Source organism: Hyla sarda, chromosome 9, assembly GCF_029499605.1.
Source record: "Hyla sarda isolate aHylSar1 chromosome 9, aHylSar1.hap1, whole genome shotgun sequence".
In the NCBI taxonomy this organism is placed as follows: Eukaryota; Metazoa; Chordata; class Amphibia; order Anura; family Hylidae; genus Hyla; species Hyla sarda.
In genome coordinates this window covers 154,927,052-154,945,398 of record NC_079197.1, presented here as the reverse complement: position 1 = coordinate 154,945,398, position 18,347 = coordinate 154,927,052, and the positions used below count along the sequence as shown (strand labels likewise).

The 18,347-nt window shown below is 44.5% G+C and overlaps 1 protein-coding gene across 7 annotated transcripts in view; it reads right to left on the bottom strand.

Moving 5' to 3' along the window:
• LOC130291198 (fibronectin type-III domain-containing protein 3A-like) overlaps positions 1-18,347 on the bottom strand; it is a 121,940-nt gene that overhangs the window by 5,633 nt on the left and 97,960 nt on the right. For all 7 annotated transcript variants that reach the window (XM_056539724.1, XM_056539730.1, XM_056539726.1 and 4 more), the window contains exons 14-22: positions 16,216-16,302; positions 13,789-13,927; positions 13,637-13,705; positions 11,252-11,370; positions 10,706-10,811; positions 9,516-9,691; positions 5,241-5,354; positions 2,392-2,541; positions 745-1,028 (exon numbers count right to left, since the gene is read on the bottom strand). In XM_056539724.1, coding sequence (XP_056395699.1) covers positions 745-1,028; positions 2,392-2,541; positions 5,241-5,354; positions 9,516-9,691; positions 10,706-10,811; positions 11,252-11,370; positions 13,637-13,705; positions 13,789-13,927; positions 16,216-16,302 — 1,244 coding nt within the window. The remainder of the gene's footprint in view (positions 1-744; positions 1,029-2,391; positions 2,542-5,240; positions 5,355-9,515; positions 9,692-10,705; positions 10,812-11,251; positions 11,371-13,636; positions 13,706-13,788; positions 13,928-16,215; positions 16,303-18,347) is intronic.

Below are 18,347 nucleotides of genomic sequence, written 5' to 3'. Positions count from 1 at the left end.
CGAAGTCAGCAACAACCGGCCAAAAAAGTATTAAATCAGTAAACTTAGGGTTAACCAGCGACAAGCCAGAAGTCAATAACCAAGAAGGCAGTGAAATACAAAGTCACAAAGCAAAGACGGACAAGCAATGGGTAAGAATAAGAGTATGAAGTACAAAGTCAGCAGGCAAAGGGTTAGTCAGGTCACAAGCAAAGGTCAGGAATCACAGGTCAGGTCACCAGAATACAAAGAGAAAAGGAATGCAAGTGCAGTGATTAACCTCTAACAAGGCCAAGTACCTAAGATACAAGTGAAGTTTAAATAACCCGTCTCTGGGAGGCATGAGCGCCGGGCCGGCTGGACTGGGGCCCAACCCTTTCTCATTACCCGGGTTCAGCTGCATTGGCGAGTGACGGATAGCCCTGCGTTATTTACAGCTGTTGAAAAGTAAAAGAGCGATCCTGCGGCCGGGCCAGGGAAGAAACTGAAGCTGGCGCTCGCATTAAGTATGAACGTGACAGTATACCTATGGCTCGTGTGCCAGCAGAGAGGCCCCAGTGTGCCATAGGTTTGCTATCGCTGCCCTATCCTGTTGATTAACTTGTTGAAATGAGAATTCCTCTTTAACGAAGCATGCCGTGTGTTTTATGTGTGTGTAGCAGAGACAATTTTGTCATTCAGTTTTTTTTTTTTTTTTTAAGCTGCATTCCTTACAGTGTGACAAACTCTGCTCTGCTACATCTATATACACATACACATTTTTACCTGTAAGTGCGGTCAGGGACCAGATTTGTAAGAACACAGCTAGTGGCAGAGTCTACTGTAATCTGCTGCTTTTCTCCATACTCTATGGTGTACCCAGTGATCTCTGCCCCATTGCAGCATGGCTCCTTCCACTGAAGAGCAAGGCACTCAGACGGTGAGGATAAAGGAGTTTCCAGGAGCTCTTCATCCACAGCCTGCAGCACAGTTACCGCTGCAGGTACAGACGCTGGCGTGGTGATGACTGCGGTGTCCCCGAACATCCCAGTGCCGGCAATGTTAACAGCCTGGAAAGGAAAGGGAATACGGTCAAAGTTTGCAAACAAAAGTAGTAAGAAGATCCCAGCACTCACCGAGTTGGATGCAAACTAGTTCACATCCGGTTATAGTAACAGTACAGACCAGAGGACATCCTGCTGTGCCGAAACGCATTCTTTTCTGTACCATTACAATGAGCAGATGAAAATTAACATTACAGTTATTACATCCAACTCGGTGAGTGCTGGGATCTTCCTACCACTTATGCTATTGGTTTTGATGCCTTTGTGTGCACCAACACCATCGCAGTTTTGCTGACATTTATTTAAAGTCTGCAAACACTACTTCAGTTTCACAATAAATATGTAGAAATTGAAAGCACGGAGCACTCACCCAGACTTCTCTTGAATCAATTGCAGCTTTTAATGTCACATAGCTGTGGCAGCATGGGAGCGGAGAGGGAAGACATCGTGGGGGGGGGGGGGGGAGAGAGATGGGCGACAGTCCATTATCGCACCACAATGGGCGACAGTCCGTTATCGCACCCCAAGCGCTTCGTCAGGCCCGGACGGGCCTGACGACGCGCTTGTGATGCGATAACGGACCTTCGCCCGTCTCTCTCCCCCCCACGCTGTCTTCCCTCTCCGCTCCCCTGCTGCCACAGCTGTGTGACAATAAAGGCTGCAATTGATTCAAGAGAAGTCTGGGTGAGTGCTCCGTGCTTTCTTTTTCTACATATTTATTGTTTACCTGCATGTTCAAACTAAGCACCCTGTTTGGAGTCTCCATTAAAAGGGGTACTCCAGTGGAAAACATTTTTTTTAAATCAACTGGTACCAAAAAATGTTAAACAGATTTGCAAATTACTTTTATTAAAACATCTTAATCCTTCAAGTACTTATTAGCTGCTGAATACTAAAGAGGACATTTTTTTTTCTTTTTGGATTTCTTATCTGTCTGTCCACAGTGCTCTCTGCTGACACCTCTGTCCATATCAGGCACTGTCCATAGCAGGAGAAAATCCCCATAGCAAACCTCTCCTGCTCTGGACAGTTCCTAAAATGGACAGAGGTGTCAGCAGAGAGCACTGTGGACAGACAGAAAAGAAATCCAAAAAAGAAAATAATTTCTCTGTAGTATTCAGCAGCTAATAAGTACTGGAAGCCTTACGATTTTTTTTTTTTTTTTAATAGAAGTAATTTACAAATCTGTTTAACTTTTTGGCACCAGTTGATTTAAAAAAATAAAAATAAAAAATAAAAAGTTTTCCACCGGTACCCCTTTAATGCCATGGGAGATTTTGCAATACTGCTGATTCGAGTTGGTGGTGCAGAGATAGTGACTGTTTTACTACTTTCGTTTCTATTAAATTTCATTCATCACTATATATACCTGAACTCTACAGAAGTACGTAGTTGCCGGCGTGAGACCCTTGATCTCGTAGCTTGAGGAGGAGCCTGTGTAGATGACCTGCATACATCCTTCCGCCCTGCCCCACTCTAACCGATATTCCGTGATTTCTGCTCCATTACATCCAGGAACCTGAAAACAGATGACACTATTTATTGTCTATCAAAGAGCAAACAGGAAAAGGACTATAAAAAAAAAAAAGACGAGAAACGGTGATCAAAGGAACCAAACGAATCAGGCCTTCAGCAATGGTGGAGACAACCAGAGATAAACAGCGCCTGGGATCAATTTAACCAAAGCTATGTGTAGCCTGCAGGCAAGGGAGCAACCCACAGAACGACATCAGCAGATGGTTACATCTCACATGCCTCTGAGCATCAGCCCACCGGGAGGATCTGCCCACTGCATCCTCTAAGAACGACTGCAGACTTCTGTTCCCATGAGACCGAGGCAAAGTGCGTTCTGCAAACCACTTCCACAAGCGTGGTCATGAGCGAGACTACCCCCTAAGTGCTGAGCAATAATCTGCTGGCTGCACACTCAGACCATTGCAATGTGTCATCCCTGCTTGATTCTGATTTACAACAAGAGGATGACACTGCCACATCCGATGATGTCCTATAATAAGCTTATAGTCCTATAATAAGTATATAGTCCCTCCTTCATGGGTATGGCAGCTCCTACATTTTGGTAAAGATCCCTAAATTGTCTCATGGTAGGTGCACTTCAACCACTACTCCTTAAAGGGGTACTCTGGTGGAAAACCTTTTTTTTTTTTTTTTAAATCAACTGGTGCCAGAAAGTTAAGATTTGTAAATTACTTTTATTAAAAAAAAAATCTTAATCCTTCTAGTACTTATTAGCTGCTGAATACTACAGAGGAAATTCATTTCTTTTTGGAACACAGAGCTGTCTGCTGACATCATGACCACAGTGCTCTCTGCTGACATATCTGTCCATTTTAAGAACTGTCCAGAGTAGGAGAAAATCCCCATAGCAAACATATGCTGCTCTGGACAGTTCCTAAAATGGACAGAGAGGTCAGCAGAGAGCACTGTGGTCATGATGTCAGCAGAGAGCTCTATGTTCCAAAAAGAAAAGAATTTCCTCTGTAGTATTCAGCAGCTAATAAGTACTGGAAGGATTAAGATTTTTTTAATAGAAGTAATTTACAAATCTGTTTAACTTTCTGGCACCAGTTGACTAGAGAGGTCATGCTGTATATTAGCAAACTCCAACCTGTGGCAAAACTATTATACCCAGCATGCCCAGAAAGCTAAAGTACACATCTAACATACCTAGTTATGTTTCATGGGTATTTAATGGGTGAGACTATGACTTTAAGCAGTCTTTTTCAAACAGTGTGCCTCCAGCTGTTCCAAAACTATAACTCCCTTGGCTGTCCAGGCATGCTGGGAGTTTTGGCTTTGCAACAACTGGAGGCACAGTAGTTCAGAAGCACTGATAAAAGTCAAAGACTCACCCATTAAAGGAGTAGTCTATTCCTGAAAAAACGTATCCCCTATCTTAAGGATAGGGGATAAATTTCAGATTGCGGGGGGTTCGACCGCTGGCCCCTAGCGATCTCCTGTACGGGGCCCATGGCAGCCCGCTGAAAGGGGGCGTGTTGACCACCACACGAAGCGGCGGCTGACACGCCCCCTCAATACAGCGCTATGGCAGAGACGGAGATTGCCGAAGGCAGCACTCCCATTCTGCCATAGAGTTGTATTGAGGGGGCATGTCAGACGCCAGTTCGTGCGGTGGTCAACACGCCCCCTTTCAGCGGGCTGCCATGGGCCCCGTACAGGAGATCGCAGGGGGCCCCAGCGGTCAGACCACCCGCAATCTGAAACTTATCCCCTATCCTTACGTTTTTCAGGACCGGACTACTCCTTTAATGGGTGAGTCTTTGACTTTTAGCAGTGCTTCTGACCCAGTGTGCCTGGACTACTCCTTTAAAGTCCCATGAAACATGACTAGATATGTTAGATGTGTACTTCAGCCTCAGAGGCTCCATCTGTTGCAAAACTACAATTTCCAGCATGCCCAAGAAGGCTGAAGGCTGCACAATCAGTGTCTAACATACCTAGTCATGTTTCAAAGATGTTTTATGGGTGAGACATTGACTTGACTAGCAGTATTTCCCAACCAGTGTGCCTTCGGCTGTTGCAAATCTACAACTCCCAACATGCTCTTTATCAGTGCTCTTTACCTGTGGCTCTCCAACTGTTGGGGGGGGGCAAGGCAGTGACGTCATGATCACTGCCACCAGAACCCAGCGTTTGTTTAGAATGCCGGGTGCTGCTGGAGATCGCGGGGACCCCGCGATCGGACATCGTATCCCCTATCCTTTGGATAGGGATAAGATGTTCAGCAGCGGAGTACCCCTTTAAGGCAGAACCATTGGTGCCTAACAATACCTACTCATTTTTTAAGGGTCTTTTATGAGACATTGACTTAGTTCTTTGACCCTCCATAAGTGACAATAGACCTATCGTGCTCTATATCTGTGATCTCCAACCTGTGGCTCTTCAGCTGTTGCAGGACTACCACTCCCAGCAAGCCCTGACAGCTAAAGTCTGCACCTTTGGGGTCTAACATGCCTAGTCACGTTCCATGGGTCTCTTATAGGTCCAAAAAGTGACTACTTTCTGGTCCCAAATATGGAGAAGTGAACCTCCTAGTCAGGTAAACACATGCACTGACTGTAAGCAGAATTGACCTGGAATTTACATGCTCCCTCATTCTTCCACCTTATTGGATGTATATAAAAGGATTTTACAATATTTATTCATAATTAAATAGATTGTAAAAAATGTTGCTCTTACCTCCCAGGTAGATAGCACACAGTTTGCACTCTTACATATTAACAGTGGTATTTTGCATCTTTCGGGAGGTCCGGGTGCTGTGCAGAACTCTGATACTTCTGAAGAAGGGCCACACTAAACAATTAAATAAAAAACAAAACAGATTTATTTACAGCAATTAATTCTTTGTATACATTACATATCATTTATACAGGTTCAGGGCCTGACTAATTCACAGAACATGGACTACTTGGAACATATTGCTCCTCTTAAGTCATTGTTTCCAAATCGGTGTTCCTACAGTTGTTGCAAAACTACAACTCCCAGCATGACTGTGTCAGGAACTGTCCAGAGCAGGAGCAAATTCCCCTTAGCAAACCTCTCCTTCTCTCGACAGTTCCTGACACAGACAGAAGTGTCAGCAGAGAGCACTGTGGTCAGAATGGAAAGAACTACACAACTTCCTCTGGAGCATACAGCAGCGGATAAGTACTGGATGGATTAAAGGAGTTTAGTGAAAAATAAACTTATCCCCTATTCAAAGGATAGTTATAGATTGCAGGGGGTCCGAGTGCTGAGACCCGCCTGCAATCTCCTGAACGGGGCCCTGGAAGTCTGCTGGAGGGGGGCATGTTGAGTACTGCACGCAGCGCTGGCCAACATGCCCGCTCCATGTATCCCATAGAGCACTGGTCTTCAACCTGCGGACGTCCAGATGTTGCAAAACTACAACTCCCAGCATGCCCGGACAGCCAACGGGAGTTGTAGTTTTGCAACATCTGGAGGTCCGCAGGTTGAAGACCACTGCCATAGAGATACATGGAAGGGGTGTGTTGGCCGCAGCTTCCTGCGGGGGTCGGAACGGTTGCTCACGTCAGACTGCCGGGGGCCGCATTCAGGAGATCGCAGAGGGGGTCCCAGCGCTTGGACCCCCCGCGATCTATAACTTCTATACAAGTTATTTTCCGCTGCACTACTCCTTTAAGATTTTTGAATAGAAGTAATTTACAAATTTGTATTATAAACACAATGGAGAGGCTCCTGTCTGTCTGACCGTCACTGAGGACCCGAGCAACCCAACAAACACCTATACCCACGGTGTATAAAAATAGGAACAATATGTAAAAATAAATGGGGCTCAAGGGTCAAAGATATCTGGTTTGAAATAATTAGTATTTATTAATATAAAATGCAAAATAGACTAAATAGGGATGTACCGGGCCCTTGTACTTCCCTAATTAATTAAATACACAATAAAATATAATATATGATAATCCCAATATAAAAAAACTAAAAATAATAACTATAAAAATTAATATGCGATTTGAGCCTGTGATATCAATATAGCGATCTACTGATCCTGAGGAACAGCACAGTACAAATGTTCATTCAAATGCTCTTGTTTCCAGAGATCTTCAATATAAAAAAGATACAATGTAGCCGCTACAGATACCAGTTAGTCAATTGATGCGGTGGTACTGTATCTGTCCAAATATTGGCAACTAGATCCCACCGACACAGTGATATAATGTGGCACTTTGTGAACAGTGAACAGTCACTTGAGATCAATCTTTAAGCATATCTGCGTATGCCATACATCAAAATAGCCAGTTTGCAATAAATTCCATATAATGCTCACCACTCCGAGGTGTCACGGATCTCCCTTCAGTGTAGTCCTGGGGGCCGGCTGTATAGCGTCTTATGCCCGGTGCCTTGCTTCAGTCCGGGATCGTGCTGCTGGAGTCTCGGCCAACTCCTAAGAGCGCAGCACTCAGTGGTGGGCACCGTTTGGGGGGACTGCAGCGCTGTCAAGCGGAGTCCCTTGGTCGGACCAACTTGGAATGATGGTGGTCTGTAAACCTCAAGTCCTTATTGTAGATGGCCCGATTGGCTTCTCACTAGTAGTTGTTCTAACGGCTGTATGCGGTAAGCAGAGTGAGTAACCCGGCGGCGTTCCTCGTGCACAGGTCGCGCGCCCGGGAGATGGTTCACTGTAATAAATGCCTTGGATCTGGCGAATGATCGCTAATATATCAGAAGAGTGTTCTATATTAACAGGCTCAATATCGCAAAATTAAAATCGCTGGACGCATTTCAAAACCTTCCTCGGTTTTTTCTTCAGCAGCGGAACGTGTGAACTATAAAATACTAGTGGTTTATATACCTTAAATAACGCCCCTTCATAATGACCTAACCTATGACCTCACATCCTGAGCAAAAAATCTATTGATTTCCATTGTGAACACTACCCAAATATAAAAAGAAGAAATAAATAAATAAACACCGTTTTATGCTTGTCTGTGAACATATCAACACTTATATACAAACTATATAACCTCATAAACCATATATAATTATAATAATAACAAAAGACATAAAGGAAAGATCACAATCCCCTGCTAGGACTATTAATACTATTAAATATCAGTAAATATGCCACTGTGACTGATATTAAAGTAGTATAATATCTAATTTTTAAAAAGAAAAATAAGAAAATGAAATATAGAAAATAAAAAATAGAAAATATAATAATGGAATAAAATGCAATAGTAAAAAATAAAAATAAATATAAAAATATATATATATATATATATATATATATAATAAAAAATATATTTTATATATATATATTTTTATATTTATTTTTATTTTTTACTATTGCATTTTATTCCATTATTTTATTTTCTATTTTTTATTTTCTATATTTCATTTTCTTATTTTTCTTTTTAAAAATTAGATATTATACTACTTTAATATCAGTCACAGTGGCATATTTACTGATATTTAATAGTATTAATAGTCCTAGCAGGGGATTGTGATCTTTCCTTTATGTCTTTTGTTATTATTATAATTATATATGGTTTATGAGGTTATATAGTTTGTATATAAGTGTTGATATGTTCACAGACAAGCATAAAACGGTGTTTATTTATTTATTTCTTTTTATATTTGGGTAGTGTTCACAATGGAAATCAATAGATTTTTTGCTCAGGATGTGAGGTCATAGGTTAGGTCATTATGAAGGGGCGTTATTTAAGGTATATAAATCACTAGTATGTTATAGTTCACACGTTCCGCTGCTGAAGAAAAAACCGAGGAAGGTTTTGAAACGCGTCCAGCGATTTTAATTTTGCGATATTGAGCCTGTTAATATAGAACACTCTTCTGATATATTAGCGATCATTCGCCAGATCCAAAGCATTTATTACAGTGAACCATCTCCCGAGCGCGCGACCTGTGCACGAGGAACGCCGACGGGTTACTCACTCTGCTTACCGCATACAGCCGTTAGAACAACTACTAGTGAGAAGCCAATCGGGCCATCTACAATAAGGACTTGAGGTTTACAGACCACCATCATTCCAAGTTGGTCCGACCAAGGGACTCCGCTTGACAGCGCTGCAGTCCCCCCAAACGGTGCCCACCACTGAGTGCTGCGCTCTTAGGAGTTGGCCGAGACTCCAGCAGCACGATCCCGGACTGAAGCAAGGCATCGGGCATAAGACGCTATACAGCCGGCCCCCAGGACTACACTGAAGGGAGATCCGTGACACCTCGGAGTGGTGAGCATTATATGGAATTTATTGCAAACTGGCTATTTTGATGTATGGCATACGCAGATATGCTTAAAGATTGATCTCAAGTGACTGTTCACTGTTCACAAAGTGCCACATTATATCACTGTGTCGGTGGGATCTAGTTGCCAATATTTGGACAGATACAGTACCACCGCATCAATTGACTAACTGGTATCTGTAGCGGCTACATTGTATCTTTTTTATATTGAAGATCTCTGGAAACAAGAGCATTTGAATGAACATTTGTACTGTGCTGTTCCTCAGGATCAGTAGATCGCTATATTGATATCACAGGCTCAAATCGCATATTAATTTTTATAGTTGTTATTATTTTTAGTTTTTTTTATATTGGGATTATCATATATTATATTTTATTGTGTATTTAATTAATTAGGGAAGTACAAGGGCCCGGTACATCCCTATTAAGTCTATTTTGCATTTTATATTAATAAATACTAATTATTTCAAACCAGATATCTTTGACCCATGAGCCCCATTTATTTTTACATAATTTACAAATTTGGTTTGAAAACTTTTTTCCCTCCAGAGTACCCCTTTAAGTTATTCTTTTTTAGGAATGGATTGAAAACATTTGGTAACAATGTGTACACTATTATGTATACACTATTCTGATTAAAAAAAATATATGAATGAACAGTTGCACCAAAAACTGCATATGTGATGACAACTTAATACTGATAATCAATAAAAGACATACCCCAGCTTTATTGGAAGCCCTTATCCAGAAGCAGTAGGTCTGGCCAGGCAGCAGGTTGCTCACGGTGCACTCCAGGTCAGGACCTTGATAGACAGAACCTCGATCTTCTTGCTCCAATTGTGCCATCTCTACGGTATATGACGTTACTGCCGAGCCGCCATCTACATCCGGAGCATCTACAGGAACGGGGCAGAGTTGTTAATGCATCCAAGGCAACAACAATACTGTAACACACAAGTGTGCCTCTGATAGCCTAGGTCTCCAAAAGGTGGACCACCAGCTGTTGCAAAACTACAATTCCCAGCATGCCCGGACATCCGTTGTTTGTTGCAGTTGACTGCCCATCTCACGAAACTAGATGGAGATCATGGTCAGCCAGGGAGTGAAGTGCACTGCCACACGGTTCACTCAGCTATATCTAGATTGGTGAAGGTCTGAACGCTCAGATCTTTATCAATCAAAATTTTCGACATGTAAAAAGTTTTAGTTTTTTTTTTTAAATCATGACAGAGACTTCAAATGGGTTATCTAGGGAAAGAAACACAGAGCTTATTTCTTCCAAAACAGCACCACTTTTGTTCTTAGGTAGTGTGTGGTATTAAAAGGGGTTATCCAGGAAAAAAACTTTTTATATATAACTGGCTCCAGAAAGTTAAACAGATTTGCAAATTACTTCTATTAAAAAATCATCATCCTTTCAGTACTTATGAGCTTCTGAAGTTGAGTTGTTCTTTTCTGTCTAAGTGCTCTCTGATGACATCTGTCTCGGGAACCACCCAGTTTTAGAAGCAAATCCCCATAGCAAACCTCTTCTACTCTGGGCAGTTCCCGAGACAAGCAGAGATGTCAGCAGAGAGCACTGTTGCCAGACCGAAAAGAACAACTCAACTTCAGCAGCTGATAATTATTGAAAGGATTAATTTTTTTTAATAGAAATAATTTACAAATCTGTTTAACTTTCTGGAGCCAGTTGATATATATATATATATATATATATATATATAAAAATTCCCTGGAATATCCCTTTAAAACTTGGCTCCATTCACCCCAATGGAACTGAGCTGCAATGCCACATACATACTGAGAACAAGGGTGGTGCTGTTTTTGGAGAAAAATGAGCCCTGTGTTTCCATCCCTGGTAAACGCCTTAAACATTTCCTCCGCTTAGAAACCACACAGATGGAACGTACCCCACTGCAGATTTAACTCCTTGGATTTGGCTTTTCCAGCTAAACGAGGGGGGTGGCAAGGACCTGGAGGAACAATGCCTGTCTGGACTGTTAATACATCCGAAACCTAAAAGGGGAGAAAAACAAGTGTTACATGTGTATATACATGAAAAATGTTCATAAAAATACGAGGTTTCCTGTGGTTTGTTCCTATCCACAGCCCAAATCTACTGTTGCTGTTCCTTTCCATTCACTTGAATAAGGTTGTGCTGTAATACCAGACAGGGCCCTCCCTTGGCTACAGAAATGCTATATACGCTCTCCAGGACTTCATATTTCCATTCCTAAACAAGCCATTTGGCCATTTCCAAGGAACTAAACCAGACACGACGGTCTGTAAATCTAGACGGGGCTGTTCAGGCCATCAACTCCCAGACAGAAGAACCAGGAATACAACAGTGACCACTAAACCAGGTCCCTGATAACTGGAAATACACACAAGCTATATACACTTTTCCCATCCTTATTCCAAGTCTGTATTTGACCCTTTAGTTAAACTCCACTTACCTGACTGGAGCCGACTATATTGGCGCAAAACACCCTGAACCTATAGGAAGTACCAGGCTTGAGATGATCGCACACGTGTTCTTTAGAAGGCCCACTGTACACCGTCTCCCATTTACCCCCTGTAAGAGAAATAACAACCGTTTAGCTTTGTAAAACATTTTCCCTATTACCTTTATGCATTATAGTTCACCTGTAGGCTTTGTTCACATTGGGGGAGAAAAGTGCAAAGGAAAAGTTGCCCAGTTGCCCATATCAACCAATCAGATCGCTTCTTTCATTTTGCAGAGGCCTTGTTAAAAATGAAAGCAGCGATCTGATTGGTTGCTATGGGCAACTTGGACACTTTTCCTCTGGACAGGTTTAGATAAATCTCCCCCATACAGTGACCCCCTGACCTACGATGGCCCCGACATACGATCATTTCAACATACGATCGCTCTCAGAGGCCATCGCATGTTGAAGGCAGCATCAACATACGATGCTTTTGTACGTCGGGGCCATCGCATAAACGGCTATCCGGCAGCGCAGACTGCTTCAGCTGCCCCCGGATAGCCGTTTACGGTGCCCCGTGTGGTCCGCTGACAATCACTTACCTGTCCTCGGGGCTCCGGCGCGTCCTCTTCAGGATCCCCTGCATAGTCGGCGCTCTCCATCGTCGGCATAACGTCGCTACGCACGCTGTCCCGTCATCCAATAGAAGCGGCGTGCGTAGCGGCGTGATGGCGGCGACGGAGAGCGAGGATGTCGGGGAAGCAGAGGCCTTGCCAGAGCGCGACATCCAGGGCAGCTGTGACGGTCCAGAGCGGCGGGGACAGGTGAGTATAACCTCCAATACCAGTGGTCTTCAACCTGCAGACCTCCAGATGTTGCAAAACTACAACTCCCAGCATGCCCGGACAGCCGTTGGCTGTCCGGGCATGCTGGGTGTTGTAGTTTTGCAACATCTGGAGGTCCGCAGGTTGTAGACCACTGTCCTATACTTTACATTGCACGGATCCCTCAACATACGATGGTTTCAACAAACGATGGTTCATTTGGAACGGATTACCAGCGTATGTTGAGGGACCTCTGTAGTGTGTTACAAGCAAAATGAGAATTTTCTTTAAACATTTTTATTTGGCTTTTCGGAAAGTCTAGGCGTTTTCATGGCATTTTATAAAAACTAAGTCTTTGCCTACAATGTTTAAGGGTCTTACATTTTTTTATTTTTTTAAAGCGTAATTTAGAAAAATGTTTGACGTGGTGCTCAGACATGATAGAAGTTGAAATTGCATCAGGTCTCACTGCTGAGATCCACTGCAATCATGAGTTATAACCTGGTGAATTGCGATTCGCTCCCTGGACGACATAGTCCGATGTTTATTTCAATAAACAATAAGCATTGATTTGGGCAACACAGATGGTAGTCAGAGCTTTCTAAGCCCTCGAGTCAGCAATGATTGGCTGCTAGTGCTGTCAATCATAGCTGAGGAGGCGTGTTTGGAGACTAATGACTAAGAACAGTACAGGGCAACCAGCACATAAACCCCTTAACGACCATGGACGTAAATGTACGTCCTGGTTTAGCGGGACTTCGCGCACCAGGACGTACATTTACGTCCTGTGTATGACCGCGAGCATCGGAACGGTGCTCGCGTCATACACGGCAGGTTCCCGCTGCTAGCAGCAGCCGGAGACCCGCCGGTAATGGCCGACATCCTCTATCCCTAACCCCTCAGATGCCGCGATCAATACAGATCACGGCACCTGCGGCAGTGCGGTACTTTGAATGGATGATCGGATCGCCCAAAGCGCTGCCGCGGCGATCCGATCATCCAGCATGGCGGCCGTCTGGCTCCTGCTCTGGTCCGAGATCGAGCAGACCAGAGCAGAATGTCCTATCCATAGCACTGAACAGTATTAGCAATCAAATGATTGCTATAGATAGTCCCCTATGGGCACATAAAAAGTGTAAAGAAGTGTTTTTAATTTAAATTTCCTCCCTAAAAATTCTTTTTGGGGTTCGTCATACATTTTATGCTAAAATTAGAGGTTTCATTACAAAGTACAATTGGTACGAAATGCAAAAATAAAATTGCGCTGGTCCTTAAGGTTAAAATGGGCTTGGTCTTTAAGGGGTCAACGAACACTTTAAGAGCGAGGGAAGGGGGTGGAGAGAAGAGACCAGTGCGATGTCCGGGGGAGGGCATGACAGCAGGAAGGACAAGCGGTGCTAGGGCTTCAGTAGACTGGGAAATCTGGGTGGCACACGGCATGCGTGCCAACCAGCTTTTCCAGTCTTCTGAAGAGCATTGCTTTTCCTCTCCCACAAGGTTTAGATGAGAAGACAGGGCAACACCTGGTACTCGGCTAGTACATTAATACACACAGTCCAGAATTACTTGCCATTTATGTTTTCTGCCATTTCAAGGAAGTATTTAATAACTTCTGATCCTCCATTGTCTTTTGGGGCATCTGCAAGGGAAATACAATGGTTATAGAATGGGCAAAACCAAAAAGGTATAAACAGCGCAAACAATTAAAAACCCAAGACTCACCCCACGTGACTTTTACGCTGTGTGCATGGATTTTGCCCTTTGTACTTGGCTTACAGGGTGGTCCGGGCTTATCAGGGGAAGTTGTGTATTCTACAATATCACTCGGACTACTTCTGCCTTCACTGTTTACTGCAAAGACCTGCCAGGGCAAAGCATCATGTGAAAAAGAAGACTTGAAAACAACATTTCCAAAAACTCTAAAAAAGTTATGGCCACATACTTTCAGTTCTGCAAGGATAAGGTTGGAGACATTACAATGGGGTGAGGTTTGGGTGGTCTGGCCCTTTCGAATTCCTGGTTATATTATCCCAACTACATCAAATGAGAGGGTGGGCAGGGATAGCAACTCTGGGCTCCACTGAGAAAATATTTCTGGCAAAACATGGGGGGCGCATGCTGATACATATCCTGGATATATGTGCCCTCACTAGGCCACCAGGTCCTCACCCACTGCTCGGTTACTGTGCAAGGTATGGGGACGTGCAAGGTGTATGCTCGGGATGTCGGTTTGTACAAAATTTACACCCCTGTGGCTTAAAGGGGTACTCCACTGGAAAACATTTTCTGTTAAATCAACTGGTGCCAGAAAGTTAAACAGATTTGTAAATTACTTCTATTAAAAAATCTCAATCCTTCCAGTACTTATCAGCTGCTGTATACTACAGAGGAAGTTCTTTTCTTTTTGAATTTCCTTTCTGCCTGACCACAAGTGCCCTCTGCTGACACCTCTGTCGATGTCAGGAACTCCCCATAGCAAACCTCTTTTGCTCTGGACAGTTCCTGACATGAACAGAGGTGTCAGCAGAGAGCAGTGTGGTCAGACAGATAGGAAATTCAAAAAGAAAAAAAAAATTCCTGTGTTTTATACAGCAGCTAATAAGTACTGGAAGGATTGGGATTTTTTTCATAGAAGTAATTTGCAAATCTTTTTAACTTTCTGGTACCAGTTGATTTAAAAGAAAATGTTTTTCAGTGCAGTACCCCTTTAACCCTGGTCTGGCTGAGTTTTGGGAGAGAAAGCGAATAAGTAGAGTGGAACAGTTGTGTGTAAATGGCATATTTAGGATCTATGAGGATCTCCAGGCCTCGTTCCTCTATCTATAGATATCTCCAACTCCGCCATGCATACAAGGCGCAGAGTAGGTTACGGTCTCCGGAGATCCACTCTAAGGCTGTGTTGGAAGCGCTGGTTACTACTTCCGATTCTGCTGGGGTTCTTTGCTGTATCAAGAGCTTCTACGATCTTACCATAAACAGTTCCCTTTATTAGTTCGGGGTAAGTGGGAGGGAGATCTTGGTCCCTTGTCCGACGAGAAGTGAAATACTGTGTTGTCGCATACACCCTTCCTGTACCTCTCTGAGGCTAACCGGCTATCGCAATTATTTCTCCTGTACAGGGTGTACAAAAGCCTGGTACTTTTACATAGGTTGGGTCTACGTCCTGATTCTTAGTGTCCAAGGTGTAGTCAGGTGGGGGCCAATTTGTTTCATATGGTATGGGATTGCTCGTCCCTGGTTCCATACTGGAGGGAGGTGTTTTTACTTGTCCGTAAGGTGTATGGGATTGTTGTACCACTGGAACCTAAGCAATGCATACTGGGGTTGATTGGATGTGATACTGAGCCCTCAGGGGTTGAATTGGGTATATTAGAATCTTATATCAAGCCAGGAAACGTATAGCTCAGTACTGGATACAGGCTAGTCCTCCTACGGTTGCTGACTTAGTTGCTAGAGCAGTGTTTCCCAAGGAGAGTGCCTCCAGCTGTTGCAAAACTACAACTCCCAACATGCCCGGACAGCCTTTGGCTGTCCGGGCATGCTGGGAGTTGTAGTTTTGCAACAGCTGACGGCACTCTGGTTGGGAAACATTGTGCTAGAGTTTCACTTACTGTTCGGTGGGAAAGGAAGATCTATGAAAAACGTAAAGCAATGCGTAAATTTCATAGGGTGTGGGGTCCTTGGGTGCGTGAGTTTGCACCCTGCGGTTTACAGACCCTCCCGCCTGCCTTGTTTTCGTGCCCTTTCATGCTCCTGTATGTCTTCTAGTTTGTGTGCGGATGGTGTTTGTGATCTGATTTTCAAAAGATAAGAGGTGGATGACATGGAAAAGATGCAACAACTGCCCCCCACCCGGGAGCGGTATGCATACCGGGACCTCCCGACTGCACTAAACACAGATAAGCAATTAATAATATAAAAGTGCAAGTAAGAATAACAAAGTAATAATAAAATTCTCTAAAGTGAATGCTACTCTATCAGTTTGACTTTCATTGACATACCATCCTACATGCTAATTTGGACACATTAGAATACACATTTATTGAAAGTATTTTTCCCTATAACTTAAGATATATAAAGATTTTACAACAAAATACAATGCCACATAGATATACAGTACAATGCAGAACTGCATATAATGCAACATACCCTAAACTTGTATGAAGTATTCCTTCTCAGATTTCTTAAAGTGCATGTAAGGTCTTCACTGTTCTGTTTAGGTTTGAAACCATAACCCTAGGAAATAAAAAAGATGGCATTAAAAGTGGATTTTTTTTTTTAATGCTTACCGTAAAATCTCTCTCGGAGGATCAATTGGGGGACACAGAGACCGTAGGTATATGCTTCTGCCACTAGAAGGCTGACACAAGGCAACAAAAGAAATTCGGCCCCTCCTTGCAGGATATACCCCGCCTACAGACTGAGTCTCAGTTTAGTCCCAAAGCAGTAGGAGAGGACCGACAGGGAAAGAAAAACCAGTAACTGTCCAAAGGAACCACAGACAAAAAATAACCGGAACTAACCCCCGGAACTAAAGACACCAGAACGAATGGGTTGGTGCTGTGTCCCCCAATGGATCCTCCGAAAAAGAGATTTTACGGTAAGCATAAAAAATCTGCTTTTCTCGGTGAGCTCCATTGGGGGACACAGAGACCGTGGGACGTACCAAAGCAGTCCCTGGGGTGAGAAGGGCAAAAAGGTGGGGATCGGTCGGAAAACGACTTTGTCCTGGTGCAGGAATAAATAGGGGGAACGGCAGGAGAGAGCCGCTAGCTCTGAAACCCTCCGGATGGAAGTGACCACAATGAGAAAGGCCACCTTCCAGGAAAGGACGCAAATTGGAACATCACGGAGAGGTTCAAAGCAAGCACGTTGTAAGGCACTTAGCATCAGATTCAGATCCCACGGGGTAGTAGGGGATCTTTACGGTGGAGACGCATGAGCTACGCCTGGCAGAAAAGTGCAAATGTGAGGATTGGACGGCAGGGGGCGCTGGAAGAGAATGGAGAGAGCTGACACCTGACCCTTAAAGGGGTACTCTGGTGCTTACACATCTTATCCCCTATCCAAAGGATAGGGGATAAGATGCCTGATCGCGGGAGTCCCACAGCTCGGGACGCCCGCGATCATGCACGCGGCAGCCCCTTTGTAATCAGTCCCCAGAGCGTGTTCGCTCCGGGTCGGATTATGCTCGACCGCAGGGCCGGCGGCGTGTGACGTCACGCTCCGCCCCTCAATGCAAGCCTACGGGAGGGGGTGAACACGCTCCGGGGACTGATTACAAACTGGGTGCCGCTTGCATGATCGCGGGCGTCCCCAGCTGTGGGACTCCCGCGATCAGGCATCTTATCCCCTATCCTTTGGATAGGGGATAAGATGTGTAAGCACCGGAGTACCCCTTTAAGGGAACTGAGAGATAAGCGTTGCTCCAGTCCAGATAGTAAAAAGTATAGAAGGCGCGGGAGGTATAAGACAACTGGAGAGAATGACAGATTCACACCAGCGAAAGTAAGACCGCCAAGTACGGTGATAAATCTTTGCAGAGGAGGTCTTATGAGCCCTGGTCATTGTGTGAATGACTTGGGGAGAGAACCCTCTGGCCCTCAGCACCACTGTTTAAACCGCCACGCGGTCAAATGCAGCGACAGTAAATTGGGGTGGCAAAGGGGATCCTGAGAGAGCAGGTCGGGAAACACTGGCGGGCGAACGACGTCGGTATACCATGGTTGTCTGGACCAGTCCGGAGCCACGAGAATGGCGGAGACGCCCTCCGCTTTGAGCTTTCTCAGGACCCTGGTAAGGAGAGGAAGAGGAGGGAAGACATAGGGGAGGACGAAGTGCGACCAGGGAATCACTAAGGCGTCCACGGCCAGAGCCAGAGGATCGAGGGACTTTGCGACGAAGTGAGCAACTTTCTGGTTGTGACGAGACACGAAGAGGTCTGCGTCTGGAGTCCCCCAGAGGTTTAAGATTTCCGTGAATACCTCCGGATGAAGAGACCACTCGCTGGGGTCGGCAGAGGAGCGGCTGAGGAAGTCCGCCTCCCAATTGTCCACTCCTGGAATGAGAATCGCCAAGATGGAGAGAACTCTGAGTTCTGCACAGAGCAGGATCCAGGAGACCTGGGACATCGCCGCGGGGCTGCGAGTGCTGCCCTGGTGATTGACATACGCCACAGCCGTGGAGTAGTCCGACTGGACATGAACAGGACGGTTCTGGAGAAGTCGCTCCCAATGGAGGAGGCAAAGGTAAATTGCCCGGAGTTCCAGAATGTTGATGGG